This window comes from Oryx dammah, unplaced genomic scaffold, assembly GCF_014754425.2.
Source record: "Oryx dammah isolate SB20612 unplaced genomic scaffold, SCBI_Odam_1.1 HiC_scaffold_28, whole genome shotgun sequence".
Classification (NCBI taxonomy): Eukaryota; Metazoa; Chordata; class Mammalia; order Artiodactyla; family Bovidae; genus Oryx; species Oryx dammah.
In genome coordinates, this window is record NW_024070212.1 from 113,839,020 (window position 1) to 113,854,319 (window position 15,300).

General features: G+C 53.6%; 1 protein-coding gene across 1 annotated transcript; it reads left to right on the forward strand.

The window, feature by feature from the left end:
• Positions 1-2,509: 2,509 nt before the first annotated feature.
• ACKR3 (atypical chemokine receptor 3) lies at positions 2,510-15,055 on the forward strand. The gene is made up of 2 exons (XM_040231831.1): positions 2,510-2,620; positions 13,164-15,055. The coding sequence occupies exon 2, from the start codon at positions 13,190-13,192 to the stop codon at positions 14,276-14,278; it is 1,089 nt and encodes a 362-aa protein (XP_040087765.1). The 5' UTR covers positions 2,510-2,620; positions 13,164-13,189; the 3' UTR covers positions 14,279-15,055.
• Positions 15,056-15,300: the final 245 nt, after the last annotated feature.

The window sequence follows — 15,300 nt, forward strand, 5'->3', positions numbered from 1 at the left end:
CCCACCCTGACCGCCACAGCTCTGGCCCTCCAGGATCCCTCTGAAAGGGCGCTGGGGTTTCGAGGCAGGAGGTTGATGGGGCCACATCCACAGGCAAATCAGAGCCCAGTGGGGACAGCTGCTCCATGGGAGTCTAAAATCCCAGGTGCAGATTACAGACTGGGAAAGGGGGGCTTGGCTGAACACCCCTTCATGACGCCACTACTCGGAGTAGTCAGGGCTAGGAACGGGTCAAGCAACTATGAGTTCTGGACAACCCGAGGCACAGCGGCCCATTCCTGCTTCTCCGAGTTTCCCATGGGGGTAAGCAAACCCATTCTTCCCCAACTAACCCCTCCATTAGAAACGCAATCCTCCCAACAGCAGGGCAGACTTCCAAACGTTCCAAGAGACATTTTGGGTCCCAGGGTGATGGATTCCTGTTCCCTTGCAAAACCTGGCTTACTTACCCTCTCAAATCTCCCGGGACTGGGTTTTCCAAGAGGACTGGGGGTGGGGACAGCCAGGGGAGTACTCGGACCCAGGAGGGTGGTGGGCGGGCGCACGCAGCTCTGCACGAACCGGTACCAGGATCCCTGCACCCCTTGCCCTTCTCTGGACGCCGAGCCGGGTGCCCTAGCCCAGCCCTCTTGGGGAGCACGGGCCCCACAGCATCTGACCTGAAGTGGGTTCTTTTTTTTTTTGCTTAACATCTAGTTTGCGTTTTCCTTCCTCTGCTTTAGCAACTGCATCCTGTTGCACTGGTTTTTCTGCGAGGAGGCTTGCTTTCTTTTCAACACAGCACACCTAATTGAGAGCAGACTCAAACCCATCCTGCCTTTCAGTCTGGCCCCCAAACCTGCCAAAGGAGAATCGCGTTCACCAAGGCACAGATCAAGTTCATAGACATAGGAGGTCAGCCTGTGCGTCGCTGTCCAGAGGAGGGCAGCTCTGGCCTGGCCACCGCCACGGGCATTTGTCAGGCTCAGACTCAGGGTAACCTGCCGGGAGAAAACAGGTCTAGGAAAGTCCTGAGCATGTACTTACAGACTCCCCCAAATCCTGCATGTGTGCATCCTGCCGGCCCGTGGTTTTACTTCACAGCCACTTTCACTCTGGGAGCTCGGAGATGGGGCTTTGGGTGCCCAGGAGACAGGGCAGGAAGAAGGTCCCTGCTAGCTGTTAAGGACAGCGACCCGATGAGCAGGGACAGGGTGGGCAAACCCCCTCTGAGAGCCTCCCGGAGCAGGTGTGCTCTTAGCTCGTATTTTGGAGTGATTTCACTGTGCTGGTGAAGTTTCATCTAAACAAAATATTTCTTTTGTTGAGGGCTTTCTGCAACACGGAGGCCTTCTGGCTGCCTAAGAGTTTGACCTCCCGATTCTCCAGATTCGGCATTTGGCCGTCTGCTGGTATTTTTAGTAGAAGTATAAAAAGAACCTCAGAAAGTCTGGGCTGGGGAGAGGGAGCGGGGAGGACTGGGTGCCTGCATACAGTGACTTGAGCCGTGGAACTACCACCAGGAGGCAGAAAGCAAAACAGAAGCTGCAGAACAGCACCTTACTCTGGGGAAAAGCTCAGTAAGCATGGCTTTAAAAGTGAAAGTTCAGGTCCTTGTCTCACCCTTGCTTTATCTAAAGAGGGCCGTAGAGGGGATTATTATGTGAAGCACATTTTTAGGTCTGATTCTCCCATGGACAGAACTTCCGCCATCCACTTCTAGATAAGAATGTATATGTCAATAATAAAAATAAATATTTGCTAAATTAACCTCCAAACAGGACATTATCAAAAGACAGGTCTGATACCTCTAATCTGTGTCTGGCACTAAGTAGGTGGTTCAGAACGTTATTTCCACCAGACTTTCAAGATTTACAAATAAGAGAATCTAAATAAAATCTATCACACATGTTCCGCCCCCTCCTTTGGGGGTAGTGTGATGTGGCACAGATTCATCGCCCCCCTTCCAAAACGGTTGCTTCTGTTTTGGAGGAATTAACAAAGACAATCCAGGCTTAATAAATCAACACCGAAGTTCAGAAGTTCAGAGCAATTTGTCTTGGGAACAAAGTCTTCCCTAGAGCTAAGAGGCATTCAAAGGAATTCTTGTTGTTAATGGGATTATTAAAGATATCCCTGAGACCCAGATAAATATTTGATGATTTGGCAAAGCGCTGGGGTTTCTTTGCCGGTGTTTCTTCTGCTGACGCATCTTCCCCCTCCACCTAAGGGTCTGGACCTTGTAGCTTCATTAGACTCTGCAAATGAAGGCAGGCTGGGATTTCCCGAGTATGCCTGTGTGCGAGAGCTTGGCCGGAAACCACAGATTGGGGTTTACAAGAGGGGTGAGGGTGCGCGCGCGCGCGCACGTGTGTGCGTGCATGCAAGCATGTGTGTGTGTGTGCGCGCGCGCGCGCGCGCACGGAGGGTGGGTGGCCAGGGCGGAGGGATGGAGGGGGAGGGGGCCCGGGAAAGGAAGCGGCAGATGCCGGTTACAAAGCTGCCATCTAGAGGCCGCCCGCCCGCAGTGTATATAACGCGAGTCTGAAGCCCCAGAAAGCTCACACTTCTGCGAACTGCTCAGCCCTAAGGCACCGAGAGCCGGAACCCAGAAGGCAAGCCGCAGGAGCCCCGCCGCCAGGTAAGGAAACGCTGCTGGGTCCGCAGGGCGTGCGGACGGCGGGCAGGGGTCTGCTCTTAAGCGCAGTGGTGTTTTTCCAGAGCTCTTCTTTCTAATAAGTTCTGATGGGTGCTGGCGAGTCCGCAGGTCTTGTTTCCAAAAGCCCAGGCGGCGTGCTGCCTTGCGAAGTGCGGCTGCTAACTCGGGGCTTCCCGTGGGCTGCAGAAAGTCAACAAGGGCTGTTTTCTGAAGTGGAAGGCGCTCTGTGTGTGTGTCTGTTGGACTGAGGAGTCTGAGGTTCATCTGCAGGCAGACCCCATCCCGCTTGCTCAAAGTTGGCATAGGGGTCAGCTTAGCACCGCTGCCTGCCTGGTTTCTCTTCTGCCTCCCCACTGGGGAAACGGAACTGGCACTAAACGTGTAATTCCAGAAAGATGTGCCCGTTATGAACAGGCGTCCTCCAGCGGAGGAGAAAACTGGGCTGAGAGTCTTTGTGGGTCCAGAATGGGTTTGAATTCACTGCTCTGGAGGATTACCAGAGCCTGTAAATCCGGAAGCTATAAGAGGGCATGTTAAATACAGCCTGGCCCTCTTGTCTCTCCACAGCATCCTTCTTCATCTGACTATTTGCTGTTCGCTCAGAAGGTGTTAAATCTGACTTCAATTGGAAACAAAAAAACAAAAAAGGCACACACACGTCTACGATTTTGCACTGTGATTGTACTATTGAAGTAAAAAACGTGAATTTTGTTCGATTTTGTTCGCCTGCATAAAGATCTGAGGAGTGACTCAAAACTCTGCGGTGAGGTCAGGCTTGGGTGGTTAGCCAAGACTTGAAGTTCCAGGGAGAATGAGAAGCTGTAAAAGTCAGACTGCCTGTCTCCCTTTTTCTTTCTCTCTCTGTCTTTCTTTCTCTCAATTCATTTGCTCACACCGGGATCATTACGTTTTCCAGACGTAGAAGAGCCCCCCCCCCCCACAGATAGTTTACAGCCCTTTGAAGGTATTTGATGCCCTGACATCTCTTGAAACATTCATTCTGCAGAGTCTCAATGTGGTAACTTTTTCTTTTCTCTTTAAACGGGCAGATGCTGCCTTTGTGTGGCTTTATTTATTCCAGGGAAATGCGGAGATCAAATAGGCTCTCCTAGAAAGGCAAGTGGAGGCGGCTGGTGTCTGCGCTTCACTTTCCATAGATTTTAAATGGATAAACTGCTTGCCCTTCTTTCATCAGCCCTTGAGCTTCCCCAGATGCAGAGCCTTTTTCTAAAGCAGAGTTGCACATGGGGAGCTCTAGCTTGGAAACAATTTGCTCTTTTTTCCTCAGTCTCTGCCATAAACACTCCAGTGTGCACCAACTCTGGAGCTCCATGCCCTAAGCTCCTGGAGATGAGGGTGGGGGAGGAGGGTTGCATGGGATTTGGGTGGAAAAGCAAAAGAAAATTGAGACTTGCTGCTGTGTTTTGCTGCTCATCTGATTTTTTAAAGGGGTGTGCATTGCAGTTGTCATTTTTTTAAATTCTGGAAGGTATAGTGTAGGTAGCATGCAGATGCTTAACTGAGTCAGGACTTCCGAGGTTATCCCATATTAGCAGCCAGTCTTGAGACACTGGAGGAGGTATTATGGTTTCTAATCAGGTCCAGAACAGGCAAAGTATAGTCTTTCTGGACGGGGGAAAAAAAAAAAAACCCAAAACAACAAAAAAAACCCTACTTAATCAGGAACAGTGGCTTTTTGTCTGATCACTCCAGGCAAAGAGAGAGGCTCGTGTTTTCCAGGAGACACCAGGGAAATTGGTTACTCAAACCTGAGACTGAAAGAGGGTCATTCTATGAACCCTAAGGGTAACCAGGAGAAGGAGAAAACCTTAAAGGTTTTAGGACTTGAGATATTCTCAGTGATTCTGCAGAACACGAGTGGAATTCCGGGCTAGAAAGTATTTGTATTTTTCATCCAGGCAACCACGGAACTTGGTTTTTATTCAGGAACAGAAATAGTTTTAGAAGGGCTTCCAGACAAATTGCGTGTGTGTAGGTGGAAATTTGTGTGTCATGTCAAGTGTTTTTAAAGTTCAGGAAATTATAGCTCTGGGAGACATATGTTTTATTAAAGTGAAAGCAAGCAGAAAAAAAGAAAAGAGAAAAAACGGGGCAGTTCTCTGATTTTGAATACTTAATGGTTTGCTGCTGGAATCTTTTGATCCTTTGGTTACACAAGAATCGACTCAGCTTAGAACTGGAAAAAAACAAACGTCGTTGCTTGGTTCTTCAAGTGATGAGAGAGTTGCATATTTTCATAGTGAAAATTTTGCGGAGCCCTAAGCAGATTTGGAAGCTGACTCTGCTTTTTTGTTACCAGGTGGAGGGGCTGAGACCCCCTCAGGTGGTGCCCACGGGCAGGGGACAGATAAAGGGGGCAGGGCCAGCCAGATGGCTAACACCTCCCAGTTCTCTTACGGTCCAGGAAACCTCTGTCATGTCTTCTCCTAGTTTTAAGTCTAAGATGGGAATCCCACTGTGTGTAGCCCAGGATTTGGGGTTGTCCTAGGCTGGCTGACCCCCCACCGCTGGTCCTGCTTCTAAGCTGGGTGGGAATTAGGGCTCTGGTTACACCCGCCAGTCCAGACGGCAGCCTTTGTGCCGTGGGAACCTCTGGGTCTGCCCTCCTGGGTCCTGTGCCGCTTCCCAGTCAGGCCGCTGAGCACAATAGCACAGATCAGGTTTCTGGATGCGGGCTTCATTCTCTTTCCTCCAGTTCTCCCCGTGTATCAATGCGAAGTGTGTCTGAGGACTCTGGAAATAGGTGGCCTCTATCTGGATTAGGGTTTGGATTTTTCTCTCTCTCTCAAATGACTCAGAGCAGTGCTTTACTTGTGAAAAATAACAGCAGGCAGGATGGCATTGTTCTGTTTGTTTGACATGGGGTAGGGGGAGACAGACTGCCCCCCTGCCCCCATTCTGCTCTCAGTCCTAGCAGGTGGCCTCTCAAGCCTGGGCCGAAACTTTCCTGGACAGCCCCATAGATTTAATGCAGGATTGATAAGAAATGAAACAAACCCCAGAGCTGTGCAGTTTCCTAAGGACTTTTAGAACCGGTGCTCTGGGACAACCCAGAGGGATGAGGTAGGGAGGGGGATGGGGGGACACATGTATATCCGTGGCTGATTCATGTCGATGTTTGGCAAAAACACCACAATATTGTGATTAGCCTCCAGTTAAAATAAATTAATTAATTTGAAAAAAGTAGAAAGGAATGGTGCAGGTCTTCCGTATATAAATTGCGCTCCTGGAGTGGAAAGGGCTGGGCTTTCGCAGGAGACCTGCTTCTGCGTCTCCCTGGATAGTGCCTGGGGAGTAGGGAGGGTGAACAGAGTTGGTTTCAGCCACACGCCTGAGTTTCTGGTCCGGCTGCCTGTCTGGCCTCAGTTTCCAGGTGCCCAGCGGCGAGGTTAGCCAGGCTGGGTGATCGTGGTGGGACAACACTGAGCTGCTCCATGAAATTCCACCCTGGGAGGACATGAGTGGAGCCCCAGTTGCAGAAAAGCCAGTGAAGAAGGTCGCCTGCGGGCACAGGCCCTGGAGAGCCCCGGATCCCCTCGGCGCCGAGTCAGTGCCCTGGGTGGCCCGGCCCACGTCACCTTCTCTGCACTGCACCTGGGCCCGACAAGCACCCGGCTTCCCCTGCAGGCCTGCTCCCTCCTCCCTCAAAAGCCTTTTCGGCCCCAAAGCCAGGCCCTTGCTCAAGACCGTGGTGGCTCCCGCGTGGATAGGCTCAGCCAGGTTTGGTGACCCTCCAGTAGCACATCACTGACCACCCCAGCACCCACTTTCTTCTGGGGGGTCCCCATCGGTCACTGGAGGGAAGTCCCTCTCCATGCTCCAGTGGCGTCCACACTGCCTTCCCGCCTTCCCAACCCTCTCGGTTAGCTGGCAGGTTCCTGGGGGTGGGTGTGGAGTGATGATTCTGGTCTGTTATTGCCCCAGAGCAGTGCCTCTCACAGAAGGGGCTTCATAAACATTGGGGGGCATAGAAACAGGTGAGACTTAGCTCAAGGGAGGGTTCCGGAATAGTCTCCTCGGGGCTCCTGTTTCCCTTGATAATCTCACATTTCTGGTCTCGGGAGCTTGATTCACTGTTGATTCATTGATTATGAATTCATTGAACATGTGCTTTGTCCAGGCGCCATTGCTGGCTGCCCTGTATACAGGCAGTGAGACATCGTGGGGGTGGGGGCTTCAGGAGGAAGGAGGGGGACAAGGAACAGCCAGTGACACCGGGTAGAGGTATAGGCCTGGCTGGCAGAAGGTGGGGGTAATCGAGGCGTAAATGGGGAGAGGAGGGCCTACCTGGCTGACCGGGAAGGGCGCTCCAGGCCTGTGATCGGGCATTGCACATGTGCTGAAGGCACTGTTGGAGAACTCCGGCTGGGCACCTGAACGTGGCGCCGTCTGTGTCCTGCAGGGAGCGACTGTGGTCCAGGGGAAAGACATGTTCCTTGCAGGCCAAAGCACCAGCCCATGGAGACTCTGACCTTGGAGATGTCTCATTCTGGCTTTCCCTTCAGCTTGCCGGGTGAGCGCAGGGAGACCACTGGGAGCAGCTGAATGTGTCAGGCCGCTTGGAGCTGTGGTCGCCAAGGAACCTTGATTGATGAATAATAAGCCCGAGAGACGAGAGGACATCTCCCTTCTAGCAAATGGGGACATGAGTGGTAGATGAGTCTCTTACAGATGCCAGTGTGGGGTTGGGGGGTGGGGTGACAAGGTGGACAGACGCTGGTTCTCCATCCTGCAGGCCATAGGAAAATCTACTTCCTGAAGTGGAAGTGTGATGCTCTCTGGGTGCAGATGTTGGACCCAGAATCTACAGGAAGTGATCCCTATAGAGGGAGCTCGGTGAGAGAAACCAGTATCCATCGGGAAAAAAGGGAACGAAAAAAAAAGTGATGCTGATTACTGCTTTGTTTTCAGCGGGGTCCCTCTGGTCTAGAAAAAATGGACCATGAACCGCCATTGTTCTGTGGGACATTCGTCCCTCTAGTAAAATTTCCATAACTCTTGATGCCAAGTTTCAGATCACACAGAAGTGTCTAGGGCGAAAGCTGCGATCCCGCCTTTGTCCTCTCATCCCGCACTTCCAGCCCAGTTTTATACTCACTGCAGATCTTTCCCCATGCTTTTACACACAAATGGGTGTGTGCCCAGTCACTTCAGTCGTGGCCGACTCTTTGTGACCCCATGGACCGTACATAGCCTGCCAGGCTCCTGTGTCCATGGGGTTCTCCAGGCAAGAAGACTGGGGTGGGTTTGCTGTGCCCTCCTCCAGGGGATCTTCCTGTCTTAGGGACTGAACCCACATCACTTGCGTCTCCTGCCTTGGCAGGCAGGTTCTTTACCACTAGTGCCACCTGGGAAGCCCCTTACGCACATACATGTACCTATAAAAATGCTCGTAATTCTTGTTTTGGGGGGCATGTATATATGTGTAACTTTCCATGTTCATAAAAGCACCCCCTCTTTCTTTGTGCAGCTGTATTATATTCCAGACAGTGGTTCACATCCTTTATGGATCGACATTTATGTTGTCACCGATTTTTTGCTGATATATAAATAGTGCTTCAATAAACATCCTTGCATCTTGGGAATATTTATTTTGAGAAGAGAATGTGTGAACTTGTGAGATCAAAGACCTGAAAGAATCTTTTATCCCAAGCCCTGTTGCTTTCCTTCCATGAGGAATCTTTACGCAGATGTTATTAACCTGTGTCAGAAGTCGTCTCTCATTCTCCTGCCCTCCCTGGTGGGGGCTCTGACCCCTAGGGACGCAGCTGGTGGGCAGGTGTGACTGTCACCCAGAGGTCCCGCCTGAGCTCTGGCCCAAGCTGATGGGAACGGAACTGCTGGCTTATTGCAGCAGAGGGGGTCTGGTCCACGTGGACTTGGGAGTCAGCTTCAGGCCCTGGGATCTTCAGCCTCACCACTGCCCTTCCTGCCATCGCAGACCGGCCACATGGCCTGGAGATGTCACTGTGTATACGAGGATCACGGCCCATGCTTCCCAGTTGGCATAGGCAGAGAGCCCTCCAGTTGCATGGGATGGGCCCTCGCTTTTCCTGGGGGCAAGTGGAGACTCTGGTGAAGGGTCTCAGGGGTTTGAGTGGCCTCAGGGAATTGCTGGGATGCATTCCTCAACCCTTCTCCCTCAGGTTTGGCTGGGCCTTGGGGAGCCAGGGGCCTGGGTAGACGTTTTGCAGTTGCTGGATCACATCTTTGTTCAGGTCAGGGTCTTGAGAGCATCACCTGTTAAAATCTAAGACAGTGACTTAGGAAGTTTGTTGTCTTAGGCGCAGGGACCACCCATGGTTAGCCTTGGGCCTCCTGAACACACGCCAGAGGCCCACCGATTGCATTCGACGTGACCTGGCAGAGGTCATTATATGATACTATTCTCTTTTTCTGGAAAGAGCCCTCGTTTGTTTCCAAAACAGAACAGGTGAAAAATGACAGGTGATGTGGGCTGCGCCCTCCTGTGGCCTTTTTCCCCCTCTTTGGCTTCCCGTTTACATCTGCAGGGGGCTGGATTGTTGCACTCCTTGTGTGCACAGCTCCTCTCTCGCGGCCTCCCTTCCTTCTCTGGACCCCTGGAGCCTCTGCCCTGGGAGGGGAGGGGCCAGTGGGCTCCCTGGAAGAAGGCCAGTGGGCATGGCGTAGGGCTCTGGCTCATCTCCTGGGCTGGTGGCTGGTCAGTGATGGTGGTGGGTGATCGGTGGGCCAGCTGGCTTTCAAGCTCCAGCATGGCGCCCCCCCTCCCCAGCCTCTGCTGTCCCCCCAGCCCCTCCTGGAAGATTGGAAACAGGGCGACTGCGGGTGGCGGGGGCAGGGTGGTGGTGGACCGACTCTGAAGTCACGTTCTGGTCCCAGAGGACGAGTGATCATTAAGTCAGGTTTTCATTGTACAGAGACCAGAAACCTAAGGACCCGATGGGGTCCCTGAGCCCTTCTCTACCTTGGCTGTGGCCCAGGGGACACCGAGGGCTGGCCCAGGCTCAGAGGCATGAGTGTGGACGGTCTGCTGTGCGGGAGACGTGGGCCCTGGAGGGACATAGACTCCTGGTGATTCCTGTAGGCCTCCTGCACCCATGAGTCCCTCCGTCCACACTGAGCTATGCCCCTCCACCTGGGAGCTGGGGGGCGCGGCGTGTCCAGTGAGCGGGATGACTCCTTGGGGGGAAGACGGAGATAGGGGTGTAGCATCTCGGTCAGGCTTCCTTTTTCTCGAGCCCCCGTGCACGGCGTAGACCCCAGGGATTCTGGCTGCGTCTGTGGAGGCCTGGTAGAGCTGTGCTAGGGTGGGCAGAGGAAAGGACCCTCAGCCAGGGCCCAGCCCCACTCTGCCCGCCTCTGTGGGGCAGCGGCTCGTCCTCCGGCTGAGTTCTGCAGGGACCCGGGTCAGATGAGGTCATGGGCTGAAAGTGCTTTATAAGCTAAAGTGAAAGTGTTAGTCGCTCAGTCGTGCCGACTCTGCAACCCCACGGGCTGCAGCCCTCCAGGCTCCTCTGTCTGTGGGGTTTTCCAGGCAAGAATCCTGGAGTTGGGTTGCCATTTCCTCCTCGAGGGGGTCTTCCCGACCTGGGGACTGAGCCCATGTCTCTTCTGTCTCCTGCGCTGGCAGAAGCCTCCTTACCACTAGCGCTACCATTACCACGAGGCCTTAGGGAAGCCCCACGCCCTGCTGCAAGCGTGTTTCATGGATCACAGTCTGGTCGTGGCGAAGGGGCTTGTGTTACTCAGTGAAGCTACGAGCCGCGAGTCCATCACCCGAGATGGATGGGTCACAATGAAGAGTTCTGGCAAAACGTGGTCCACTGGAGAAGGGAAGGGCAGACCACTCCAGTATTCTTGCTGTGAGAACCCCATGAACAGTATGAAAAGACAAGAAAATATGACACCGGAAGGTCGGAAGCCCCCCAAGGCTGGAAGGTGTCTATGCTTCTCCCGAAAGAGCACAGCGCAATTACTAACAGCTCCAGAAAGAATGAGGTGGCTGGGCCAAATCGGAAACGACGCTCAGCTGTGGATGTGTTTCATTTTAAGGAGATGGGAAAAAAGGGGGTCACACCTTAGAGCCACGCAGGAGAGCCAAGCCCAAGTGCTCCCCTCCCTCTCTCCTGAAGTCAGGGGTGCAGCGGGCACCATCAGTTCCTGGCTGCTTAGTGGCCCACGGTGGCGGGAGGGTCAGGAAGACCTTGAAGGCAGGGTCTGGAGGTGGCTGCCCACCCCGAGGCCAGTCCAGGCCTCTCACAGGCGTGTGCTGTGTGTCCATGTCCGCTCGGGGTCCTCCAGCTGCGTCTTCTATAGTCTCTTAGGAGGATGAGTTTATTTGTCCTAACTTGACCTTGGGCTTCCCTGGTGGCTCAGCTGACAAAGAATCCACCTGTAATATGGGAGACCTCGGTTCGATCCTTGGATTGGGAAGATCCCTTGGAGAAGGGAAAGGCCACCCACTCCAGCATCCTGGCCTGGAGAATGCCCTGGACTGTGTAGTCCATGGGGTTGCAAAGAGTCAGACACGACTGAGCGACCTTCACCTCATTTCACTTCAACTTGACCTTGCTGATTTTCCATGCATGCCCTCTGGTTGTGTTTTGCAACAAGTTGGTGGTCCCAGGGCCTGAGTGTCCTCCTAGTGATGGGGGGAGGCTCTGAGGACCACCAGGTTTCCTGGCCTCGGGCCCCGTGGCTCCACCACCTCCTCAGAGGTCCAGCTGTGTCCAGCTGCTAAAGGGGACGCTGAGGCCCGGTCAGGTCACCTGGAGGGGAACCAGCAGCCACTTGCCGCTCCCAGAGGTGAACAGACAACAGCTGAGGGCCATCTCCATACCTGTGGTCCTAGGGCAGGTCCTCAGCTGTGAGTCTGGAGGCTGAGGTGGCCCTGGGTGGCAGCAGGTGCATGGCCTCACTTCTGGGGCGTCTGCTCATTTCCCCTGGAGGTAACATCAGCTCGCTGTCTGCGGGCAGCTCTTGCCTCTCCCCCCTCCCAGGGCGGGACATTGACCACTTAGCCACTTGGTCAGTTTTGAATGTGGAGCAAGAAGTAAGCAAGTCTGTGCTTTTTGATAGGTCAAGAGAGGGAGAGGATGCAGTGTTGAGCTTCTGTCTGTTAGATTCTGTCCTCAGCCCTTGAGTTCTTAGGTAGCCCTGGGAGACGGGGGCTGGTGCACTGAGAAAGCAGTGGCAGATGACGGGTTAACTAAACTCACATGAAGCACTAATGAGGGAGGAGCCCGAATCCCAGCCCAGGATGGTCTGGTCACCAGAGGGGTGCTCTCCCAGCTGGGTCCCTGTGGACCGTTAGCCCGGCCGCTAGGCCCCGACTCAGGGACCATCCTTCCCCATCCTCCAGGACCTCTCGTGTGTGGCCTGGAGTCCAGTTTAGATGAGCTTGGCAAAGAAGCTTGGCTTGCAGTCAGTCCTTACCTGTGACAAGGGAGAAGGAGCAACAGACTCCCTACTCTAGAAGGTGACGCCCAGCAGGGCACCCTTGGGCCGAGTGGTTTCATTTTACAGCCCCTTCCTGTGGGGACGCAGTGAGGCTGTCCACCCAGGGTGGTGGTGGGGGGACTTCAGAGCCTTCAGGTGGGGGTGTCAGCAGGAGAAGACAGCCCCGGGCAGCTCTCGGAGCTGGTGTTCCTGGGCCGTCATCCCCAGGCACAGTAACGGCTCAGGCCTGGATTCTTCTGGGCGTTAAGATGGTGCCAGTTGAGAGTGTTGACCTCACACCAGATCAGCAGGGAAGACCATTAGGAAAAGCCAGCCCCTCCAAGACACAGCTTTGGGTCTTGGTACACGTTGCTCTGAAAGCAGTTGGACAAATAAAAGATGGAAAAGCAGGCGATGGCCACATTCGGAGTGGCCGGTTGGTGGCTCTGAGTTGCGAATCACATGGCGAAGTCGGAGGCTGTGGATGGGGGCACAGTGAAACTGCGGGGCGGGCCACACACTGTCCACACCTCCAGGGGTCTGCAAACCGCAGGCAGCCCGACATGGCTGAGCAGGACGCTTGTTACTCACCAGTGCAGGGAACAGATCCACCCCCTGCTCTTGGGTACGAGGGTGAAATGCCTCCGCTCTCTGCAGGGGAAAGCGAGCTGGCCACAGGCACCTCCGGGCTGAGCCTCAGCTACCCTATGGCCCTCTGACTCCCCAGAATCTGTCAGTTTCATAGCTGGGGCACAGCCCAATCCGGTGACCTCTGGAGAACACAGTCCTGCAAAGACAGAGGAAGCGAACACTGTCACTCTTCGAGAGAGACAGATTCACACGGTTTTGGAACGTGGGTGTGTTTTGTTTTGCAGATTCTGTCCCGGTCAGTTTTGTTCTCTCCTTTCTTTGCAAAGTTACTTGGGAGCTACCGTGAAACCGCTGAGCAGACGGGGGTGGGGGGGGGGCGGGCGGGGGGGGGGGGGGGTGGGGGCTGGGAAAGCGCTTTACAGGCCTGGAGCGTTTGCTAAGGGATCCATTCTTCTCTTGCATCTTTTAAGACTGTGTTTGCTTGTGCGCGCAGGCCGTTGGACCGCTGCCCTCGGCACCATGGATCTGCATCTCTTGGACTACTCGGAGCCGGGGAACTTCTCCGACATCAGCTGGCCCTGCAATGGCAGCGACTGCATCGCGGTGGACACCCTGCAGTGCGGCCACGTCCCCAACAAGGGCGTCCTGCTGTACACGCTGTCCTTCGTCTACATCTTCATCTTCGTGATTGGCATGATCGCCAACTCCGTGGTGGTCTGGGTGAACATCCAGGCCAAGACCACGGGCTACGACACACATTGCTACATCTTGAACCTGGCCATCGCCGACCTGTGGGTGGTGGTCACCATCCCCGTCTGGGTGGTCAGCCTCGTGCAGCATAACCAGTGGCCCATGGGCGAGCTCACGTGCAAGGTCACCCACCTCATCTTCTCCATCAACCTCTTCGGCAGCATCTTCTTCCTCACCTGCATGAGCGTGGACCGCTACCTGTCCGTCGCCTACTTCGCCAGCACCTCCGGCCGCAAGAAGAGGCTGGTGCGCCGCGCCGTGTGCGTCCTGGTGTGGCTGCTGGCCTTCGGCGTGTCCCTGCCCGACACCTACTACCTGAAGACCGTGACATCCGCCTCCAACAACGAGACCTACTGCCGGGCCTTCTACCCCGAGCACAGCGTCAAGGAGTGGCTCATCAGCATGGAGCTGGTCTCCGTGGTGCTGGGCTTCGCCATCCCTTTCTCCGTCATCGCCGTCTTCTACTTCCTGCTGGCCCGCGCCATCACCTCCTCCAGCGACCAGGAGAAGCAGAGCAGCCGGAAGACCATCCTCTCCTACGTGGTGGTCTTCCTGGTGTGCTGGCTGCCCTACCACCTGGTGGTGCTGCTCGACATCTTCTCCGTCTTGCACTACATCCCCTTCACCTGCCAGCTGGAGGCCTTCCTCTTCACGGCGCTGCACGTCACGCAGTGCCTGTCGCTGGTGCACTGCTGTGTCAACCCCGTGCTCTACAGCTTCATCAACCGCAACTACCGGTACGAGCTGATGAAGGCCTTCATCTTCAAGTACTCGGCAAAAACGGGCCTCACCAAGCTCATCGACGCCTCCCGCGTGTCGGAGACGGAGTACTCCGCTTTGGAGCAGAATGCCAAGTGATGGCTTCCCGTGCAGCCTCTGGACCTGTGCGCGGGGCTCCCCCGGGGGCACCCGCCGGGCCGCCTGGTTTTCTGGAGGAAAGCCGAGTGGCTTCGGGCTTGGTGACCCTCGTTGGCGTGGAGAGGGCCAGCTTGCATCCCTCTGGCTCCTTTCTCGCTCTCGGCCCAGTGGGGCCTCACGAAGGCCCCTGTGACAAGCCCCCGCCGTTCGTCACACCAGCTTCGGGACAGGCTTGCCTGCACTTCTGTAACATAGGACTTTTCTGTGCTGCCTGAAGGTTTTATAATGGGGATTTGTATTTAAATCTTAAGACTATTTTTCTCACTCTTGATGTACCCTCTCAATGTATTTGAAAGTTTATATTTTAAATATCATATGGGAGGATCCATGCTGACATGTACTCAGTGTTGTAGTTCTGAGGTTAGCTTGACTTCCGTTTTGACTAAGGATGACATTAATTGTTAGCTGTTTTGAAAGCCTCTCGCTATATAAATATATATATATATATAAAAATATATATGCCAGTCTTGGCTGAAATGTTTTATTTACAATAGTTTTATATCTGTGTGGTGCTTTGGGCCGGTCTGGGATACGGAACAAAAACTGCTCTATAATGCAGTTTGTGACATTAATATTATTGTAAAGTGACATTAAAAATAAATGCAGTGACACTATCCCAGTCTGTAACACGGCACACAAAACAAACCCTTGTATTCCAGAGAGTTCTTTCCATTTGTAAGTTATTTTTTTTTAATAAAGATTTTTTTTTCCTAAAAAGGTGCTCGGATCTCAGTTTTCAAAGCATGTTTGGCATTCAGGCGGCATGTTTGATGATAATATACAAATATTTACAACATAGGTGATCAACCTAATAAATATGTTTAAAGAAAGGAATACTGCCAGAAAACCAAAACCCAGGAGGTTAACGTGGATGAAATGATATGAAAGGAGACACATCTGAGTGTGAGTGTTGTGGTTTAATTTTTTTAATTTCTGCCTGTGTGTAAGGGAGGGGAGCTGGT

Bases quoted from the DNA above. Each gene is read 5' to 3' on its own strand.
- ACKR3 (XM_040231831.1), top strand. From the start codon at position 13,190: ATGGATCTGCATCTCTTGGACTACTCGGAGCCGGGGAACTTCTCCGAC.